At 42.3% G+C, this 22,853-nt stretch overlaps 1 protein-coding gene across 1 annotated transcript in view; it reads right to left on the minus strand.

Annotated features, from left to right (window-relative positions):
* Positions 1 to 22,853, minus strand: part of LOC119860511 (complement factor H-like) — a 105,550-nt gene that overhangs the window by 76,968 nt on the left and 5,729 nt on the right. Inside the window, exons 3-10 of the mRNA XM_043491305.1 lie at positions 21,096 to 21,272; positions 19,664 to 19,837; positions 19,012 to 19,194; positions 17,216 to 17,398; positions 11,507 to 11,689; positions 10,319 to 10,498; positions 7,253 to 7,462; positions 6,286 to 6,462 (exon numbers count right to left, since the gene is read on the minus strand). Of these exons, the coding sequence (XP_043347240.1) occupies positions 6,286 to 6,462; positions 7,253 to 7,462; positions 10,319 to 10,498; positions 11,507 to 11,689; positions 17,216 to 17,398; positions 19,012 to 19,194; positions 19,664 to 19,837; positions 21,096 to 21,272 (1,467 nt within the window). The remainder of the gene's footprint in view (positions 1 to 6,285; positions 6,463 to 7,252; positions 7,463 to 10,318; positions 10,499 to 11,506; positions 11,690 to 17,215; positions 17,399 to 19,011; positions 19,195 to 19,663; positions 19,838 to 21,095; positions 21,273 to 22,853) is intronic.

Below are 22,853 nucleotides of genomic sequence, written 5' to 3' on the forward strand. Positions count from 1 at the left end.
AGGCGATCAAATCCGCCAGTAAGTGCAGAACCCACCAAGGCAGAGGAGGAACTTTATCACAACTGGTGTCATTGGTGGGATCTATGTGCACAGTGTGGCGGAAGAAGGGTGTTTTAAAAAAAAAAATAGAGGTTTTTTTTATTTTCTTCCCACCACCATAATGGAGGAAGTAGTGTGAGCACTGATACAAGCCATGGTTGCCCAGCAGGAGGCTACCCGTGTCCAGGCAGCCGCCTAACAGGAGGCAGTGCAGCTGCAGCAAGAGACTAATCACCTGTTGATGGACCAGGCTGCTCAAGACCGTCCTACATTGCCGGAACTAGTAAACCAGGTAAAGGCCCTTACAGAGCTGAACCATGGCCATGATGGGACACAGATCATACGGGCCAGCAATTGGCTGCAGAAAATGACGTGGGAAGATGATGTAGAGGCATACCTCCTGGCCTTTGAGAGGACAGCCCTGCAGGAAGCTTGGCCCCAAGACCAGTGGTCTGACATCCTCACTCCATTCCTGTGTGGGGAGGCCCAGAAGGCCTACTATGATTTTCCTGAAGAGGCTGCAGCAGACTACCCCCAGCTGAAAGCAGAGATCCTGGCCAGATCTTGGGTAACAACTGCAGTGTAGGCCCAGTGATATCATGAGCGGAGATACCAGGAAAACAAAACCCCATGGTCCCAATTAGATGACCTCATCCATCTCGCATGGAAGTGGTTACGAACTGAGTCCCGGAGTCTGGACAAGATACTAGAAGTTCTGATCATCGACCGGTACATGAGAGGACTACCGCCAGACCTTTGCACCTGGGTAAGCCAGAACGAACCCTCCACATACGACGAGGTTGTCTCACTGGTAGAAAGGCGAAGGATGGTGAGGGAGCTGACCCGACCAGTTAAGGAAGAGGCACCTCGGGTTAAACTAGCAGCCCCAAAAGCTCAGGCAACTTTGCCACCAGGAGGGCCCAGGTGGAAAAAGAGAGGGGCTGAAGGCCCACTGGAAGCCACAAAGAGTTGGACCACTGAGGGGGAAGAGCATAGTGTCATTAGACTGTCCAAACCAAGAGACCGGGGAATGCCTAGGGCCCCAGACAGATGTTACGCCTGCAGGGAGTGGGGACACATAGCTGCACAGTGTCCTAAAGCCAAGGAGCCTATGTAGTGTAACCTGGGGAACTGGACAGACCCATGCTCCCTAATTCACCTGGTGGGAGTCGCACTAACCCTGCATATGTACACCAGACCAGTAAAACTAAATGGGGCAGAGACCACTGGTTGATTCGGGAAGTGTGATCACACTTATTTCAGGGAAGCTTGTGAAGCATAGTCAGCTGTTGTAGGCAAAGCGCACGGGATGACATGCATCCATGGGACAGTTAGTTACTTCCCCACCATCCCAGTAAAAATTGAAATTCAGGGAACACCACTGAGATAGCAGCAGGTGTGGTCCCTAAACTCCCATACCCGGTGCTCATAGGGAGGGACTTCCCAAGATTCGGAAACTTACTCACAGTAGTGGGATTGGAGAAAGGGAGAAACCTTGAAGTTAGTAAGGCATCCACAGTAAACTGTCAACCCCGAATCTTTTCTGAAATATCCCCATATTTATTCTATACTCCCACGCAGAGTAGAAAGACAAAAAGGGAAAGAAGAACAGCTAAGGCCTTGGGGACCCGGATCCTGGCCCAGGGACAGAGGGTCACCCTTGTGGGCAGGCGGACCAGGGTATCTGGAAAGGAGGCTTCCCTGGAGGAGGAAGCATCTGAACCTTACCACACCCTAATGTCTCTGAATCAGGAGAGGCAACAGAGACTGGCCCCCTAGAGCTCAGGCAGATTAGCCCTGGGAGAGAAAATTTTGGATGGGCAAAGCTGAAGACCCAAGGTATGACAACATTAGGAAGGAGGTGACAGAAATAGATGGGGTCCCTGTGGAAGGTAAAACCCAGGGACCAGGACCCTACTTCACAATGAAAAAGAATCTCTTGTACTGGGTTGCACCAGTACAGGAGCAGAGAAGGCATAGTACTTCTAGTACCTCAAAAACACCAGAACGCTGTATTAAACCTTGCCCATAGTCATCTCTCTGGGGGGCATTTGGGGGTAGAAAAGACCCTGGCACGGGTCCTAAAACGGTTCTTTTGGCCCAGAGTACATGAAGAAGTGCGAAGGTACTGTGCCTCCTGCCTGGAGTGTCAGCTGCACAGTCTCCATCCTCACTTTAGGGCAACTTTAGTACCTCTTCCCATCATAGAGGTCCCCTTCGAGCAAATAGCCATGGACCTAGTGGGACCCCTGGAGAAGACAGCCCACGGCCACCGATATATACTTGTCATTCTGGATTATGCTACTTGCTACCCAGAAGCCATACCCCTGTGGAACATGGCCTCTAAAACGATAGCCAAAGAGCTGGTGGGGATCTTTGCCTGAGTGGGGCTACCTAAGGAGATATTAACAGACCAAGGAACCCCATTTATGTCAAAGCTAATGAAGGACCTCTGTACCCTGCTCCATATACATACCCTGAGAACTTCAGTCTATCATCCACAGACTGATGGCTGGTGGAGAGGTTAAACCGAACTCTCAAAGCTACAATAAGGAAGGTGGTAAGTCGGGATGGGAAGGATTGGGACATCCTACTACCTTACCTTGTGTTTGCCATCCGGGAGGTACCTCAGGTCTCCACAGGGTTTTCCCCCATTGAATTATTATATGGGTGCCACTCCCATGGCATATTAGATATTGTCAAAGAGATCTGGGAAGAGGAACCCAATGAGGGGAGAAGTATAATTGAACACATATTGCAGATGTGAGACCGGATTGCCCAGGTCACCCCTATTGTACAGGAACATTTGGAAAGGGCACAGGGGGCCCAGCGAACCCATTACAATCGCCAGACAAAAGTCCAACAATTCCAACCAGGGGATTGCGTGATGGTGTTCATAACCACAGCAGAAAGCAAGCTTTTGACCCAATAGCAGGGGACCTATGAGGTGGTTGAAGTAACCTGCAAGGTGCGGCAGCCAGGACACTGGAAACAAGAACAGATTTATCACATCAATCTCTTAAAGCCGTGGCATCAGCAAGAGGCATGTATAGTGGTTCAACAGACCCCAATCCAGGGAAATAACCTGCAGGAGCAGATAAGGATATCCACTGATCTGACACTGAACCAGAAGAAGGAGGTAACTGAGATGATCAACCAATACCAGGACCTGTTTTCAACCAAACCAGGCCGGACCACCAAAGCATATCACCACATTATCACAGACCCTGGGACAAAGGTAACTTTAAGGCCCTACCGGGTCCCAGTGGCAAAAAGGGAGGAGATCAAGATAGAGGTGAAAAGGATGTTGAAGCTGGGAGTCATCGAAGAGTCCCACAGTCAATGGTCAAGTCTGATTGTGTTGGTGCCCAAACCAGATGGCACCACTAGGTTTTGTAATGATTTTCGCCAGCTGAACGAGATGTCCAAATTTGATGCATACCCCATACCCTGTATCGATGAATTACTTGACCACCTGGGCAATGCCTGATTTTTGACCACTCTTGCTTTAACAAAGGGATACTCTCAGATTCTCCTTGCCAAAGATGTGAAAGAAAAGACAGCATTCTCTACCCAAGAGGGTCTGTTTCAATGCACTCTTCTTCCTTTTGGACTTCCCTGGGCACCCACCACCTTCCAGCGTCTTATGGACATGCTCCTGCAGCCCCATACCAGTTATGCAGCTGCATATCTGGACCACATGATTATTCATACCCCCGACTGGGAGATCCACTTGGAAAAGATAGAAGCAGTTCTGGACACACTAAGATGGCTGGCCTCACAGCCAACACAGCCAAGTGTCCTAAAGGACTGGCCGAGGCTAAATACCTTGGCTACATTGTAGGAAGGGGCATGGCCATGCCTCAACTGAACAAACTGGAGGCTATCCAAAATTGGCCCCAGCTGAATTGGAAAAAGCAAGTCCAAGCATTCCTGGGTGTGGTGGGGTACTACCGGTGATTTATTCCCTTTTCGCCACCACAGCACGTCCCCTGACAGACCTGATAAAAGCCCGCGGTCCGGACATAGTGAAATGGACAAAGGCTGCAGAGAAAGCATTAATGGATCTACAGACAGCCCTCTGCAGTAAACCCGTGCCTATAGCCCCAGACTTCAACAAAGAGTTTAGTCTACAAACAGATGCATCTGAAGTAGGATTGGGAGCTGTCCTATCGCAGATGGCCAGAGATGAAAAGACCCAATCCTCTACCTCAGCAAAAAACTCCTCCTGAGAGAGCAGAAGTTTCTGTGGTTGAGAGAAAGTGCCTTGCTATGAAATGGGTAATGGAAACACTTCGGTATTACCTACTGGACGACAGTTTACCCTTGTGACCGACAATACACCCCTACAGTGGATGCAGCGAAATAAAGAGAAGAACGCAAGGGTGACCAGATGGTTCCTGTCCCTACAACCTTTCCAATTCACCATACAACACCGGTCTGGAAGCCACCATGGCAAGGCAGATGGTTTGTCGCGGGTACACTGCCTGACATTCCAAGTTGCCCAACCCTGTGGTGTTGAGCAGGGTGAGGAGATATGTGACAAGGTTAGACCAGATGGCTATAGGAGAGTGATAGAAGGTAGATATATTAGCCCCAGATTAAGCAGGTCCCTTTCCATGAGTAAGATAATGAGTTGTTCCAGGACAATCAGGAGGTTCTGGAACCAATTAAGGCAGGCTTATTAGGACACCAGGAGCCAATGAAGAAGCTACCAAAATCAATTAGGACAGGCAGGCTAATCAGGGCACCTGGTTTTAAAAAGGACCTTACTTCAGTGAGTGAGGCATGTGCAAGGAGCTGAGAGTAAGAGGCGCTCAAGAAGCTGAGCGTGAGTAGGTGTACTGCTAGAGGACTGTGAAGTACAAGCATTATCAAACATCAGGACGAAGATCCGGTGGTGAGGCTAAAGAAGGTGCTGGGAAGAGGCCATGTAGAAGTAGCCCAGGGTGTTGTAGCTGTCACGCAGCTGTTAAAGGAGACACTATAGACAACTGCAATCCACAGGGCCCCAGGCTGGAACCTGGAGTAGAGGGAGTGGCCGGGTTCCCGTCATCCCTGCAACTCTCTATTTGATATAAAAGGAGTTGATCTGGACTGTGGGTCCCACCAGAGGGGAAGGTCTCTGGCCTGTCCCCCGACTCATTAGGTGGGCCAGCAGAGACTGTGGGGATTGTTCTCCTCCCTTTCCCCATGCTGGCCAGTGATGAGGTTAGCTGAGTGAACCGCAGGTTTGTGCCACTAACAAAAGGAGCCAAACTGAGGACAGTAGTGAATCTCTGAGGCAATCAAATCCTCCAGTAAGTGCAGAACCCACCAAGGCAGAGGAGGAACTTTATCACACTATATAAACTGTATCTGCCTAAATATTGGTGAATAATCTCCATAAAACCTTGAATGAAACTGTTAGTTTAATACTTAAAGAATTATCTGAATAGTTTACCAGCACATGAAGGTAGAGATGTCCATTCTCCGCTGAGACACTTCACTGTCTTTGGCCCAACCATTATATAGTTTTCTTCACATTCATATTCCACTGTAGTTCCATGAACATACTGGTGACGGACTATATTGACAGCATTCCCTTTGGCAATAGAGGGTGGTGGTCCACAGGTTTTTTCCTCTTCTGCAGAAAACAGCATAAATATTCCATATTCTTGTCATACATAAAACACCTAATCAAAGAGTCTTAATTAAAATAATTATTTAGGACCTAATCTTACTCTCATTGAAGTTAGCAGAAATTTTTATTGACCTAAATGGTTGCAGCACCAATCCTTTAGTTTGTAATAAGATTTGCCTTTTCTTTAAACTCTTCTTCCTCACTTCCCTATGACTGTGACAACTTTCCACTCCTATCCATCTTCCAGGACTGTATTCCACTTCTCTCTCTCCTCACACCTAAGCTTTGTAAGGATTGTCACTTATTCCTCTCTATTTACACACAAAAAATATCATTAATTTAGCATTGCTCAAGTTGTATTTCCTCCCAAGAATGAAAACACTAAAATGTAGGGAAATCTAAAATTCAATCAACACACACACTCAACACAATACCAAGCTCCAAATTGCTAGTAATTTGGCCATGTCTATATTAATTCAAAGACATCTATCTAATATGTTTTTTCTGGGTGTACAACCCGTCAGTGTGGTATCTGAGTGCCAATAATAAATTAATTAATTAAATAATACTGTAAAAAAGAATTAACTGAGTTCTTCAAAGTTAAATCAAGCCAGTCATTTTACCTGTGCATACAGGTTGTTTGGTCCACTTCCCTGATATACATGTAACATCTGGTGATCCAGTTATAATAAAACCTGGATAGCATTGATAACGTACTGTTTCACCAGATTCATAACTATCCTTCACACTACCTTCAGTTTGAGCATTGAAAACATTTGGAACATCTCGGCATGATGTTTCTGAAAAGATACACATACAAGATTAAAATGAGTGCAGCTCTCCCACAGGCCACCTTATCTAATTAAGCACTTTTGTAACAGTATCTAACCATATAAAGACAGCTAATTTTAAATAAAGGTTGCAACCAGAACCTACAAACATATATTAAGATGTGGGTGGGCAATGAAATGTATAACATGAACACTGTTATAAATCTGTCAGAAAACTAAACAAACACCAGCTCTAAACACATTAGAAGTTCCGTTGCGGATGAAATTTAGTTTCTGCCTCTGTGTGAGACCAACATTTGCAGTTGCTTTTGTTGTTCTGGACATCTCATGCAGTCGTGTGTCTGCCTCCTTCACCAGAACTTTGATGAAAATACATCTGTCCATGTAGGTATTGATATGGCATCCTGTCACCATAACATTAACGTGCCTCACAACCACTAATGGATTTATCCTCACAACTCCACTGCCACTGAGGGAACTCCATTATCCTGAGGCACAGAGTTTAAAAGACTTGCCTGAGACCAAAAAAGGAGTCTGTGTGATAGAGTCAGGAACTGAAACCATATCTCTTGAGTCCCACTTGTAAGCTTTTTAAAATTAAAACGACACCAGAACAAACAAAAAACAACCCACCAAAAATCCTGAAGCTTTCTAAAGACTCTCAACCAGAAAACTAAGATTTCACAGAACTCAGAACGAATCTACAGAATCATTCTTTCCTATAATTCAGCCTCCACTTGAAACCTACTGCCCTCTCCACTAAATAAACTGCTTTTGACAATTCTACACAAGTAATTACCGACACATGTAGGAGCTGAGGTCCATTTCCCCATTGCACAAATTATCTCAGGTGGTCCACGTAACATGAAGCCAGCGTTACAACTGTACGTTAACACCGTGCCTTTCTGATAAGTCTCCGGCCCTGATTGCGCCTGTTTTATGTTCTGATTTTCTAGACTGAGAATCTCACCATTTTCTATGGGACGTGGCTGCAAACATGCTTTTTCGTCTATTTGGGGAAAAAAATAAGATTAGTATTAATATGCACATACAGTCTAAAACTGAAAGAGAAGCAAACAGTGAAGTGGCATGAAAGTAAATTGTGGTCATCTTTTAAGGCTGGGGAATATTACAGAATTACACAGCCTCCCCCCACCCATCATGTGATTTTCTATTGCCTCAAGCACCAAATAAGAGTTGGATGCCAGCTCATACGGATGGGGTGCATTAAATGCACATAGACTATAAAACATAGTTAATTCATTACAAACAGAGGTATATGTGCTGTCATGTCATCTTGTTTCAGGAGTTCAGAACTGAAAGGAAATCTCAAGTGCTTTGTCTACACTAACATTTTATACTCATTTTCCAGCACAAGCGTAACTACACTGATGCATGGTAGGGTTTCACAACTTGCTGCTACAAATACTAGATCCTAATCTACATCAGGCTTTACACCATTACTGGAGCTTCACTGATCCTAGAAAAGAGCTACATAACATTGCAGTGTAGATGCACCTTCTGCATGCAGAGAATCGACACCCAGATCTATCTTCAATGTGGTTTAATCAGATTGATATCTTCTAATGGGCACCAAAAGACCTTTTACTCCTAATGTTACTATAGATGAATGAGAGATTTCAGTCATGTCATTTTGTGTACACTTGTTTGGTATAAGTGAATTATGTTTAGTTTGCCAAATATTATTGAGTTAACGCACACTATTGGATTTATATGGATATATTGGGTTTAACAACAGAGAGAGACTTAAATCCATTCATAGTTCTGTTTGATTAGCAATTAGGATGGGGAAGCAGGAAAATCAAATTTCTCCTATACAATTATGCTGGGATCATATCTGGTCCTGGAGTATAAATCTGAATGGGTTAGCACAAATAGAAAATGGTGGCAATATAATATTATGCAGAAGCTAGATCCATTTTTGATTCTTCACATTTCTCTCTTTTAAACAATATAGTAAGCAAATCTTTAAAGAACAGAGATGACCACTCTAAAGCTGAAATATATAGTAAGATTAGTTGGATTAAATCAAAATCTGAATCTGACAAAAATGTATACCATCTGTTATAACTCTACTTCTAAAGGAAATTGCATGTGTTCCATAGAACCAATGAACTATAAATTGATATGCCAACCTATCAACTTGCACTAGAAGCATTAGCTTTGATCCTAATCTAATGCTATCTGAAACTCACACCTGTTTGGCTTTCTCCATTAACTTGAATGGAGTTTAAAAAATTTGCCAGTTAAAATATTTTTAGAAATAATTTTCAATTTCTGCCAGTTACCAGGAAAAATACCATTTGTCCCTAAGATACATAGAAAAAAAAAGGAGGAGGAGGAAAAAAAAGAGCCATGTGTCTTCAGAATATTCAAACTTTCAAGAGAAAAAAGAAATCTCAAGAAAAGTTTCTGAAAGAGAGCAGGAAGGCTAGTGAACTCAGGAAGACGGTGCTGGAGAACAACATTAGCTTTCTGGGCTGGACAATTTCCCCAATTCCTTCCAGCCCACAAAATTACCTTAAATTGTGAGGAATAAGAGAATAACTTTTTTTCTTTTTAAGTAACAAACCCTGAAAACTGACATAGCTCTGATATAATCAGATTGTATGTGTGGTTTGAGGTTTGTAGAGACATTGGGCCTTTAGCTGCAGGGACCTGAAAAGATGCTTAGAATCTCATGGACAATTTTGAGGAAAAAAACAGAATATATTGATCCCTTTCTAAAAGTTAGTAAATATTCCCCCACCCCAGCCCTTGCCAAAAAAGACCCATGGAAAAAAATCAATTTTCCTCTAAAAATCACTGTATTAAATTGTATGGTTAAATTATATCATTAAATTGTGAAAAGAAGGGATTTTAAACCTGTTTTAATTGCTAATTTCAATGTATATGATTAATTAAGTAGTCACTAATAAAATCTTCATAATTCCTGTTATACATACACTCACAAATACTTCAGAGGGATGTGGTGGAAATAAATTAATTAATATTTGCTAAGCACTCAGCTTGTATAGTGATAAGCACCACAGAAAAGCCCAGGACAAAATTAAAAAATGTGTATTCAGAGCAGGTTTTTAATACTGTACAGTAATAAATAAATAAATAAATCTATGTCAATATTCAAAAATATTGAATAATGACAATGAAACAAAATATTAGCTGCTTATCAAGTAAACACCATTTATCTCTTGCATTGGAAGAGGCAGGGGTCTTGTGAAAAAAATAAGAGTGTGATCATGGTTAAATTAAGGTTACATAGCCAACATGAATTCTGGCATTTCCTAATTTTTGCATGCTTGATTTTGCAACCTTAATGATTTTTAACTTATTTTTATATTATAAATATTGTGTGTATGTATATAAGGCTCAATATATACACACACAAAATACACAAAAACTTGAGAATTGTCTTTCACAGTTCTTAATTTTATTATCTAAATATTGTGTGTCCCATTTGTGCTTTCGAAAATCTTCTCCCTTAGTACTATTACTAGTAGGAGAAAAAATGGATTAGGCGCTGATATCAGATTGTAACTTTTGACTTTACTATAGTCCTTTGTCAGACCTTAGCTCACTTTTAACCCATTATTAACATAATGCATATGAGTCAAATCCTGTATCCCATAGTCTGGGTCTGATTACTTTGTTCATTTTATTTTTCAACACTTTATTTCTTATGTATTTTTGGGTTTTTGGTAATGACTTCTTACCAAATACGATAAACTACCACACTGTGTAGGAGGTCTAACAGTGATATGACAGTTGTCCTGTTGCTGATATTGTTTGCACATTTCCTTTGACTGATCCAGTTAAAGAAATATAAATAAAATCCCATACTGACCAACACAGCGTGGTGGTGATTGCCACTTCCCATTTTCACACATTATTTCTTTCATGCCTCCATGTTCAAAATGCTCTAGGCACGTAAAAGCTATTTTTTCACCACTCTCATAGCTTCTTGTCTCTGTTATCTTGATGGCACCCGGTAGCTGAGGTGGAGGTGGGCATTTTCTTTTAATCTCTTCAACAAAAGAAATTTCATTTGGAGCTCATGATTCAAAAGATGGTCAATATAAAAGTTCATTGCAAACCAGAACAGTTAATAATAAATAAAAACATGAACATTCCATTGATCCTTTTTAACTATTCCCAGCATTTAGCCAGCATCATAATCACATTGCATTGAATCATAAAAATTGCATTATATTCACAGTCAAGTCCAACTGAGGTCTTGAAACCAGACATTTTGTAATGGCCTCTCATTGAAAACAGTTCTTCCTATCCCTAGCAAAAGTGTAATAAACAATCAGACAGTAATGAAAGCTGTATCATAAGTGAAGTCATTTTTTTGTTAACTCTGAAGCTAAAGATGCTAAGGGTCTAATACAGCCTGTTTCCTGCATGGTGGAACCAGAGTCATAGCACTGAGCAAAATGGGGGAGGTACCAGGGTGTGGCAGTCATACAGAAGATGCACACTCCCTATCATGGCACAGAGCTGAGCTGTGCAGGGACCCCCATGCATGACAGTGAAGAGAGACAGGAGGAAACAGAGCATAGGTAGGTAGTAGGTGAGAGAGGGGCAGTGCCAGAAGAACCACTCCTTCTGAAGGAGGATGGGGTATATAAGGACATACGTAATTTACCCTGTGTTGTGTCCTGTGGGGAAAAAATAATTCCTATTCCTTACCAGAACCTCATTATAATATCTTACTAATGTGTGAAGAGTGATTTGCTTTTCCTAAGTAGGTTTCTGTAAGGATATGCTGGAATAAAATAGACTGATTCTCATACCAGTCAATTGTTCAGAGAATGTCAAATTATTCCTGTAATTTAAAAGCAGTAAATTATCTTTTCTACTCTTTGGCAGAGAAACAGATTTATGTTTTATTGATTAAACCATCTGGATTTTTTTTCAAACTACTGAACTTCACTAAAACTAAAAGGTAAATGTAATAATTAGTAATTGTCATAATTAATAATTATAGGAATTAAAAAATAATAATTTGTATATAAATACACAAACTTACCTTTGCATTCAAGTTTGGGCATCCATTCCCCATATTTACAGGTTGCTTGCTTAAAGTTTTTGACATCTGATTTACATTTGTACCTTACAAATGTTCTGTGCCTAAACTTCCTTTTCTCGATGACAATTTGTGAAAGGATTATATTCTCCAAATTCTCTGGAAGTTCACATACAGCAAAATGATCTAAATGAAATCCAACACAAATTAAAATGTGCTATAAATCAAATGTTGTGTCAGGTAAATATCAATTTAAAGGCAGGCATTCAACTTGCAAATACAAGTCCATGTGAAAATGTTATGTCTGCTATTGTTAGCAGGAATGTCTAAAGCTACTAGAACAGAAAGAGATCAGAGAAAAACATATTGTTTTAAAGTGTGTTAATTGCTGTCCTTGTAACAATAGGAGGGAAATATTTTCTGGGAGAAGTATGATTTTTAAGTTGACAGTGTCCTTTGTTTGTGTAATATAACAGCAAGACTAGAATTTGATTTCTTTCTTTCTATTTTTTAAAACAACACAGCTGTGTAGAGAGATGTGCAGGAATGGAACCTTCATTATGTTTTTAGAATCATGAGCACCATATGTTTTATCCATGTAGACAGATTATTACAAACAATCAGTATCCCAGGACAGTGCACATGGGACCAAGTTGGTGTGCTAAACCAAGCTTTGTGGCCTTAATCATGGGTTTGTGAACGTTATAACGAAGGAATATAAATATAATAATAAATAATAATAAATATAAATATTCTTTAATAACTGTAAGCTAAGCAAACAGTGTTCATTGAATCAGATGAAGACCTCATAATAATTGTAGACAAACTATTCTTGTTTTAAATCATTGCAAATAAAGGATAAATATATCATTTATTGTGTTGGAAGGGGCACAAGAGTAGAGCACAGCTTAAAACTTGTTCAGTAACACAAACCTTAAAGGTAAAAAACATTATACGTATATGAGGGTAGATCCTTAGCTCATGTAAATTGTCTAAAACAGTTTACCTCAGCAAAGGATCTGACCCCTGGTATCTATCTTAAGCTGAAGTGCAATTTTTGTAACTAAAAAATACATTATTGGTTTAAACAATAAAACATTTAGTTATCTGGCTTTCATAGTGCGTGTACTATGTTACATTAGCCCGTGCAACTAAGGGCATGGCTACACTTGCAGATGTAGAGCACTTTGAGTTAAACCATCCCACAGAGACCGCAGAAGGGAAAGTGCTGCAGTGTGTTCACACTGTCAGCTGCAAGCACACTGGCGTGGACACATTTGCAACACTTACAGCGGCATTGGGAGTGGTGCATTATGAGCAGCTATCCCACAGAGCTCCTCTTCCCATTCTGGCGCTGTGGCTTGTTGGAAGGGGGCATTCTGGGTCCTGTCCCAATGTCCCATGATGCATTGCTTTGCATCCCAGCAATCCCTGTGTTCCATCCACATTTGGCGCCATCTTTCAACGTTTTTTGTACTGCATGCTCTGTCTTCCCTTTCAGTCTGCAGGAATGGATCCTGAAGTGCTGAGGAATATGCTGATAATAAGCACGTCACGAATGGCAGTCGAGTTATTCCTTAAGCTACAAACTGACAATGAGGAGTCCAACAATGTCGACTTGCATAACGCATATGACACCAGATTGCTTATGGCATTCACTGACATGCTCACCACCATGGAATGCCACTTTGGGGCTCGGGAAACAAGCACTGAATGGTGGGATCACATCATGAAAGTCTGTGATGATGAACAGTGGCTGCAGAATTTTCGGATGAGAAAAGCCACTTTCATGGGACTGTGTGATGAGCTCACCCCCACCCTGCAGTGCAAGGACACAAGATTGAGAGCTGCCCTGCTGGTGGAGAAGCAGGTGGCTATTGCAATCTGGAAGCTGGCAACTCCAGACAGCCACTGATTGGTTGCTAACCAGTTTGGACTGAGAAAGTCGACCATTGGAATCGTGTTGATGCAAGTTTTAAGGGCCATTAATTGCAACCTGATCAGAAGAACCATGACTCTGGTTAATGTGCATGACATTATGGCTGGCTTTGTACAAATGGGTTTCCCTAACTGTGGAGGGTCAATAGATGGGATGCATATTCCAATTCTGGAACAAGCCCACCTAGCCTCCAAGTACGTTAATCAGAAGGGGTATTTCTCTATGGTTCTCCAGGAGCTTGTGGATCACTGTGGGCATTTCACTGACACTAACGCAGTCTGATCCAGATAGGTGCATGACACACGCATCTTTTGGAACACAGGCCTGTTCAGGAAGATGCAAGCCAGAACTTTCTTCCCCAACCAGAAGATTACCATAGGGAAAGTTGAAATGCCCATTGTGATCCTTGGAGACCCCACTTAACCTTTAATGCCATGGCTCATGAAACCCTACACAGGGAGCCTTGACAGCAGCAAGGAGTGGTTCAACAACAGGATGAGTTGGTGCAGAATGACTATGGCGTGTGCTTTTGGCCGTTTAAAGGGCCGCTGGCACTGTCTGTATGGGAAGCTGGACCTGGCTGTTGACAACATCCCCACGGTTATATCTGTGTGCTGTACTCTCCATAACATTTATGAAGGGAAGGATGAAAGATTCACTCAGCTATGGACCTCAGAGGTTCAATACCTAGAGGCTGAATTTGAACAGCAAGAGAGAAGGGCTATTAGAGGGGCCCAGCAAGGGGCTGCAAGGATTAGGGATGCCTTGAGGGAGTAATTTGAGGGTGAAAGCCACCAGTAATGCTTGGTGCCCTGCACGGGAGTGTAGTGTAGTGGTTCCAATGTTAGTAGGAATCTGTGTTTGCTACACTGACTTGCCATGCCTGTTGCTTTCCTGGGCTAAGATCTCTTTTACTTTATGCAAAAATAAAGAATGTTTTCAAAGCCAAAAAATCCATTTATTGAAAAGAAAATTCATTTATTGAAAAGAAACACAACTGCTTTGGAAACAGAAAGGGCAAGGGGTGTGGTGGGGAACGGTTCAATCACATATTTGAGTATGTCCTGTTATACTACTCAGCCTTCCTGTCTGGAGTGCTGTGCAATGAGTGCTGCACTTCTGGCTGCCTAAAATGAATGGTGATGGGGGTTGAGTGCAGTGGGTAAGGGTCGTAGTTTGCAGGGCTGGATGGTGAAGCTACAGGTATTGGAGGCAGCTGGTGGCGATAAGAACCCGGATGTGAGGCAAGTGGATTGGAGGTGACATGGGGGCACAAGGGAAAGAGTTTTGTGACAAGGGCTGTTTGGGGCGGGGGGTGGGCGGGCGCGGAAGTGCTCTGCCTGCATTGCTATGAGTGCCTGTTTTGAGTCCGCTTAGCGCTCCATGAAGCTTAGCAACCCGCTCCATGCTTTGGTGCCAGCGATCCGTGTTCTGCTGGCAGACCCTCCTTTCACTCTCCTCCCACTGCTGCACTTTTTGATTTTCATTAAGGGACTGCTGCATTACTTCATGTAGCATGTCCTCTTTTTTCTACATGGCCGCTTCCTAATTCTTTGGAGTCTTTCAGCTGTTGATGACAAGGACAGCTGAGATCTCAAGGTTGCATCTATAAAGCCAAAATGCAACACTTAACAGAGGCAGCATTGTTCACACCAGACAGAGCAATGATTCCCCCATACTTAAAGACAAGCACAGTCTACACAATAGCAGAAATTGCCCATCCCAAAGCGAGTGCAAATAACCCACAGGAGTCCCAAAATGGTAAATAAGCACGGGGCAAGAGGGACTCATTGTTTCATGGCCATTCTGTTCTCTGGGGTTCTGTGCCTTGGAGAGAGCCAACAGCTGCAGGAGGCCCCTACACTGAACACTGTCCCCACATTTTCCACAGAAGTTCATCCTGGAAGATATCTCACTGCTGTGGGTGACCTGGGAAGCAAGGGAGTGTCTTCTACTACAATGTGGCTTGTGCCCTGGCCCATATATAGCTTGCTTGCGTGCAGCAATGGTCCTCCAGCCCTCATGGCACAGTAGCGCAGACGTTAGCCTTACTGGGACAAGGAGCACAGTAGCTCTGCCAAGGAACCTGCGCAAATGGATTGCCCAGCTTCTGCATGAGACCTTTGAAAAGATCACTTACCGCGATGTGAGAGAGCACATCAACGCCCTATTCTGCATCTAGGCATGCATGCAGCTCTAACCCTCCTCACCCCAAGAGCCTGCACTGAACAACTTCCTTCTCAAAATAAAAGCCGCTTACTGGGCACCTCCTCTGGTGTTTGTTCTTCCCCAAGCACTGTCCGCTGCAACTGGCTACCTTCCTCCTGGCTGAGAACAGCTTCTGGCTGTATGCAACTAGGGATGCCGGGCTGTCCCCCTCCTCCTCAGCACTCTTGCTCCCGCTTTCCTCCTCCTTCTGCTTGTTGAACTGGGCTCTGAAGTGTCTATGTTGGTCTTTGTATTGGAGGTGGGGTCACCCCCAAGTATTGCGTCCAGCTCGTTGTAGAAGCGGCAGGTCACAGGGGCAGCACCGGAGTGACAGTTTGCCTCGTGGGCTTTGTGGTAGGCATTCCACAGCTCCTTCACTTTAACCCTGCACTGCAGTGCATCCTGGTCATGGCCTTTTTCCCTCATGTCCCTTGATATTTGCCCAAAGGTATCGTAATTCCTATGTCTGGAGCTCAGCTGGGACTGGACAGCTTCCTCTCCACAAACACTGATGAGGTCCAGCACCTCGCCATTGCTCCATACTGGGGATTGCCTGGTGCATGAAGGATGATCACCTGGAAAGATTTGCTGAGATCACTCCATGCCTTGCTGAGCAAACAGGAAGGGGATTTTCAAAATTCCCAGAGACTTTAAAGGGCGGGTCTGATGGTTGGTCACCTGAGAGCAGGGCAGTAGAGTTCACAGTGATGACCAGAGTGGCTAGAACAGGCATTGTGGGACACTTCTGGAGGCCAATCAGAGCACATTAATAGACCAGGGCATCCATACTGGTGCCACGGCACTCTAGCTGGGGTGCAGCAAGTGTTATGCTTTTCGTCGAGGTGGATTACCAGGAGCGCTCCAGTCACGGAGTCAGGGTGCTCTACGTGCCTTGCCAGTGTGGATGCTTTGTGAGTTAGGGCGCCCAGGGCTGCTTTAATCTGCTCTAACTCACAAGTGTAGCCATGCCTTACGACAATTAGAGGATAGAGCCAAAAAATAGTTCAGATGTGAAAAGAACTCATCTAGACATACAAGAGGTGAAAGGATGTGATTATAGCTCCCATTCTGGCATTAGAGGTTGTTAGAAAATGCCATAAAGATTTTTTAAAAAGCCAAATGGCACCTAAAGAGATAATTACAAGTATTTAGCACAGCCACACCCAAGTTTGTTAGATCGCAAAGTTTTCAAAGCTGCTACTGAGTTGCCTTTGTTGGAATGATACACTGAAAGGGGGTGAAGGGTCAAGCAACTCTTTGAAAGGCACTGATGCTTTCGCGCACATGCTTAACTTTGCACACTGTCAATGGGGTATTCACTTCAATGGGACTCGAATAAAATTAAGCACAGTCTTTTCGGGATTGGAACCTTAGCAATTTCTAATTAAAAATCATAAAATCAAAAACCCCAGCATCAGATCAATGCATCAGCTATGGTATGCAAAGAATGGTTCTAAATATCTATATAAACTGTATACGCCTAAATATTGATGAATAATCTCCTTCAAACCTTAAATGAAACTGTTTGTTAGTTTAATGCTTAAAAAATTATCTAAATAGTTCACCAGCACATGCAGGTAGAGATGTCCATTCTCCGCTAAGACACTTCACTGTCTTTGGCCCAACCGTTACATAGTTTTCTTCACATTCATATTCCACTGTAGCTCCATGAACATACTGGTGACGGACTATATTGACAGCATTCCCTTTGGCAATAGAGGGTGGTGGTCCACAGGTTTTCTCCTCTTCTGCAGAAAACAGCATAAATATTCCATATTCTTGTCACACATAAAACAACTCAAAGAATCTCAATTAAAATAATTATTTAGGGTCTAATCTTGCTCTCATTGAAGTTAGCAGTGAAACTTTTATTGACTTAGAGGGGCGCAGCACCAATCCTTTAGTTTGTAATAAGATTTGCCTTTTCTCCAAACTCCTCTTCCTCACTTCCCTATGACTGTGACAATTTTCCCCTCCTGTCCATCTTCCAGGACTGTATTCAGTTTCTCTCTCCTCACACCTAATCTTTGTAAGGGTTGTCACTTATTCCTCTCTATTTCCACACACTAAATATCATTAATTTAGCATTAAGAAAAGGAGTACCGGTGGCACCTTAGAGACTAACAAATTTATTAGAGCATAAGTTTTCGTGAGCTACAGCTCACTTCATCGGATGCATTTGGTGGAAAAAACAGAGGAGAGATTTATATACACACACACACAGAGAACATGAAACAATGGATTTATCATACACACTGTAAGGAGAGTGATCACTTAAGATAAGCACTGTTCCTCTGATATTCTTGTTAACTGCTGGAATTAGCCTACCTTGCTTGTCACCATGAAAGGTTTTCCTCCTTTCCCCCCCCTGCTGCTGGTGATGGCTTATCTTAAGTGATCACTCTCCTTACAGTGTGTATGATAAATCCATTGTTTCATGTTCTCTCTGTGTGTGTGTATATAAATCTCTCCTCTGTTTTTTCCACCAAATGCATCCGATGAAGTGAGCTGTAGCTCACGAAAGCTTATGCTCTAATAAATTTGTTAGTCTCTAAGGTGCCACCTTTTCTTTTTGCGAATACAGACTAACACGGCTGCTACTCTGAAACCATTAATTTAGCATTGTTCAAGTTGTATTTCCTCCCAAGAATGAAAACATTAAAATGTAGGGAAATCTAAAATTCAATCAACACATACACTCAACACAATACCAAGCTCCAAATTGCTAGTAGTTCACGATGATCATAACACTCAACCTCACACATTGGTGCACATACCCCCTGTAATTATTTCCTATAACTGCAGGTTTTCATTTCAGATAAAAACAAAACCAAAGATTCTATTTGACTTCTAAATATGCTGCAAGTACAAGCAAATATTATTGTTGTGAGCATTTATTTTAATTTTTTAAAATTGTATTAGTTAATATACATATTAAGGACTGCTCTCCAGCATTAGGTAAATTATCAGTGTTGCACTCATAAAATTGTGTGTGGCACTCATACATCCGATGAAGTGAGCTGTAGCTCACGAAAGCTTATGCTCAAATAAATTTGTTAGTCTCTAAGGTGCCACAAGTACTCCTTTTCTTTTTTCATAAAATTTGGATGCTTTAGATTAAGCCAGGATTTAGGAACCTAAAAATTACAGTTGGCCCTTGAACATCATTTTAGATGCCAAGGCAATAAAAAAAGTATCACAGGTCTGATTCCATCTCAGAGAGGAAAGTGATACAGAAACTATGTATACTGGCCAGTGTATTACATCTGAGTAGGTATAGTTTTGATTTGGAACATTTCTAAAAGTATAAATAGAAAAGTTTGTCTATATTAATCCTAGGAGTGTAAAAAACATAGTTTACCAATACAAGAAGGTGAAGATGCCCATTCTCCATCAATACATTCTATTTTTCTTGATCCAATCATTTTAAAACGGAGGTCACAGTCATATTCCACTGAGTCTCCATGTTCATATTTCTCATGAAGTTCACTGATAAAGTTCCCATTGGCAATGCTGGATGGTGGCCTACAAGCTTTGGTTTTCTCTAATACAGAGAAATTATATCTAGACAGTTGGCACAATAATTGGGACAACAAAGAATACATTACAAGAAAAAAAATGAATAAAACCAAATTCACTGCATCAAGCGAAGAAAGGTGAACAGCTGACTAATGAATTAGTTAACCTTACATCTCTGGAGATTTGGATTCAAATCCATCTTTAGGCCACAAGTGAAAATGAGTGCCCTGAGTTTATTTTAGATTCACTTCACACAATTGGTAGTTTCACTATAATCAAAATGGATGGAAACAAATTTCAGTTTCAAAACAGTTTCAAATGGGAAATGAAGACAGAGTGGGTTAGTAAGTGAATTGGCCGGGGCATAGATGGGATGGTTCAGATTGGGATAGATGTTAGGATCCAAAAAGAGCCTACAGAAAAGTTTAAGAATATTGAAAAGCTAGCTATATTAATAGGTATCCTACTTAAATAAGCCTAAGGGAAATATTTACCTGTACATGTCGGAGATGCTGGGAACCATCCAAAGTGATAACATTGAGAGGAGTCAGGTCCCACTCTTATGAAATTTTTTTCACAGGAAAAAGTCACCACATCTCCGTCATCATATTTACCTTTCATGGGGGAAATCCTGCCATGGGCCAATATCAACATTTCACATTCTATTGCTAAAGATGGTAGTGGGGAAAGGAAAGAAAATACCATATTATAACAAATATTCCTAGGGGAAAGTATTTAAAATGCTAATGATTTGAACAAAATGGATTGAGCCCTGATCAAAAACCAGTTGAAATACATGGAATGGCCCCCACTGACTTGCCTCAGGGCTTTGGTTAGCAGCAAGAAGAATCTTGATGAACATAAACTGGGAATTTGTAAAGGAGTAAGAATTCCATCTAGGGTTGGTGGAAAAAAAGAAGGCAAGCAGGAAAAAACAATTAAGGCACAATAGAATATTTATTGGGAGGAAAAACAAGATGACCCTTAACAAATGAAGGGATGGCTTTCATAATCTTTCCCCCACATTCCATTAATCTAAAAATAAATATTTTTACAAGTTTACATAGACACAGATTCTTACTCAGTAAAATCACACTTGGAGTACTCCAAATAATCAGTTAATGAACCTGGCCTTTCAGACCAGATTGTTATTTGTCATGCTTTAAAGTACAACCATTACTTGTTCAAAGTTTTTATAAGATGAGTTAGTCTTTCCTAGTACAATAAAAAATTCTGTAGTTTCCAAGGGTTGATTCAAGTGCTCTGATTAGCTAATGCACAAGTTTCTTTTTTACAAAGCAAATAAAACCATGACATGTCATCCACTCCAAAACAGGCATATACCTAGGGCTACTTCAGATTGTAGCCTTTCTCCCCAAAATCTTCAGTTCTCTATGAACTCCAGCAGCCTCCTCAGGAGTGTCTTATGGTTGCAGAAAGGGAATAGACGAGCATCATTAGGTTTCTGAACAACAATACTAACTGCTTCCAATAGTTCAAACAGAGTTTTCTCTTGTTGTGGTCCTAGTACATCTCTACCAACTTCTCAACCCACAACTTCTCAACCCACACTGACTAGTCTGTAAAAATAGTACATGAAGTGGAGTTGGAGAGACACAACATACAGGTGTTGCACTGTGCACATCCATAATGTCACCAATGCAGTTTGTTACAAAATTTCAAAGAAAATATCATTTTAGACTATAAAGAACACTCTTGCCTGGGGATTGCTGGGTGAATTCGATGAATGGCTCTTGACTGTCTCAGCAGACATCAACACTTCCTGCCTAGTCATTATCCACAATGTAACCTGCACCTAAATCATAGCTATTTAAATTAGTAATCAAAACAGTAACTATAATCAGTCAAAAGAATACATTCTGCGGCATAGAAGTTTAATTAAAACAAAACAAAACAACACATTACCAAGACACTCAGGCTCTGGAGTCCATCCATTTATGCCACATTCTGTGTAACCTGTTGTGACTTTATTTATAGTTTGGTATCCATCCACACATTCGTATTCCAATACTTCTTCAGGCAGAAGTGCCTTTTTATTTGTGTGGAAATTAATATGCTCAAAATGAGGCTTTCTACATGTCTCTGTAGAATTAGAGGAAATTTGTTATTTTTCTTAATTAGAAACTCTGGCATTCTAAAGCAACCTCATTATATGCACCTTTGTGAATTTGGGCCTCATTAACGGTGTATTAAATAAAATGAAAATTCTACTGTGCAATATCAAAATGGAATATTCCACTCACAGTACCACATATTATATCTCCTTCATTTTTCTTTAGGAATACGTGGTGGTAGAGGAAAGGATTTGTGGATTTAGAAGGCAAGGCCAGAAGAGAATGTTTAGTGAAATAAGTATATACCTATATTTTGAATCTTTGCATTTTATACCATTCCCACCAATGTTTATCAGACCTCTTTGTCGTTGTAGAGCGATGGTCACCCCGCTTCGGCCCTAAAAGGGTTAAAGGCCAGCCCTTGGAGAGGGCTGGGGATGAGAGCCAATAGGAAAGGTTGGGAGGTAACCAATCAGGGAAGGCTGGGCCCTATGAAAGAGCTGCAGGGCCAGAAGGCAGGGACTCTCAATCTAGCCTTGGAGTGGGAAGGACCTAGCTGCCTAGGAGCACATGGTACCTGAAGCAGAGTAGTGCTGGGGAAGAGCAAAAGGAGGTGGGGAGCTCCAGCCTGGAAACCTCTCAGGCTGAGGCCTTGGTAAAGGTGCAGCCCGGGGATAGGCAGAGGCAGCTGGTCCAACCCCCTTGCCAGTGATGAGTGGCCATTACAGACTGCAGTTTGCCCCAGAAAATGGGGGCTAAATGATGACTGGCAGTAGCCACTGAGGCAAGGTGGGCATAGAGGTTTGGGGGTTCCCTTGGGAGGGGAGACCCAGAGTGTGGGGACTGCTGTGGGATACCACCTCAACAGAAAGGGGCACTGGGGTCCAGAAGGGACATGGGGCTTGAGGCAGGTGAGACGTTGGCCAGCAGGAGCCACTCCGAGGCTGGAAAGAGCTAATTCCCGGACGACCAGCAGTACCGCATTGGTGAGTGCTTGATCTGCTACATTCCTTGAAAATGTACAGTGATGATAGTGACTCAAACCTTTCCCTTTGGAGTCACCACAAATGCTCTTAAAATTCAGAATATCTTCCTAACATGTAGCATAAAAGTTTTCCTTCCCTGGATTGCCTTTTCCCTACCATCTGAGATTATGAATAATCCCCTTCCTTCAGTTGCTATACTACATAGTGTTACTGTTGATGTTACAGTTTGGTTGTAGTCATGCTCCCTAGATTCTTTTCCAGTGTGGGGAAGCCAGGACACAGGTTCTCTGGTCTGGACCAGCTGCGATTAGCAAAGGAAATGGAGCAGGGGACAGAACAAAGGTGACTTTAAGCCAACCTTCTGCCTTCCGCATCCTCAGGCTGCTCCCCCCTCTTCAAGCTACCTTATGCTGGTTATCTATGGTCATTCCAGCAGTCAGAAGACCAAGAACATCTCAGCTATGCTGCCTTTTCCCTAGCAACCCCTCCATACCTGGGGGCGGGGAATTCCAACCAACTGTTTTTCTGGCTGTTTTGGGCAGTTAGAGCTATGCAAAGCAGATGGAACATGAGGAGAATTGGGCCTCATATGTATAAAAAAGGCTAGAGGTGGAAAGCATCAC

Source organism: Dermochelys coriacea, chromosome 8 (genome assembly GCF_009764565.3).
Source record: "Dermochelys coriacea isolate rDerCor1 chromosome 8, rDerCor1.pri.v4, whole genome shotgun sequence".
Classification (NCBI taxonomy): Eukaryota; Metazoa; Chordata; order Testudines; family Dermochelyidae; genus Dermochelys; species Dermochelys coriacea.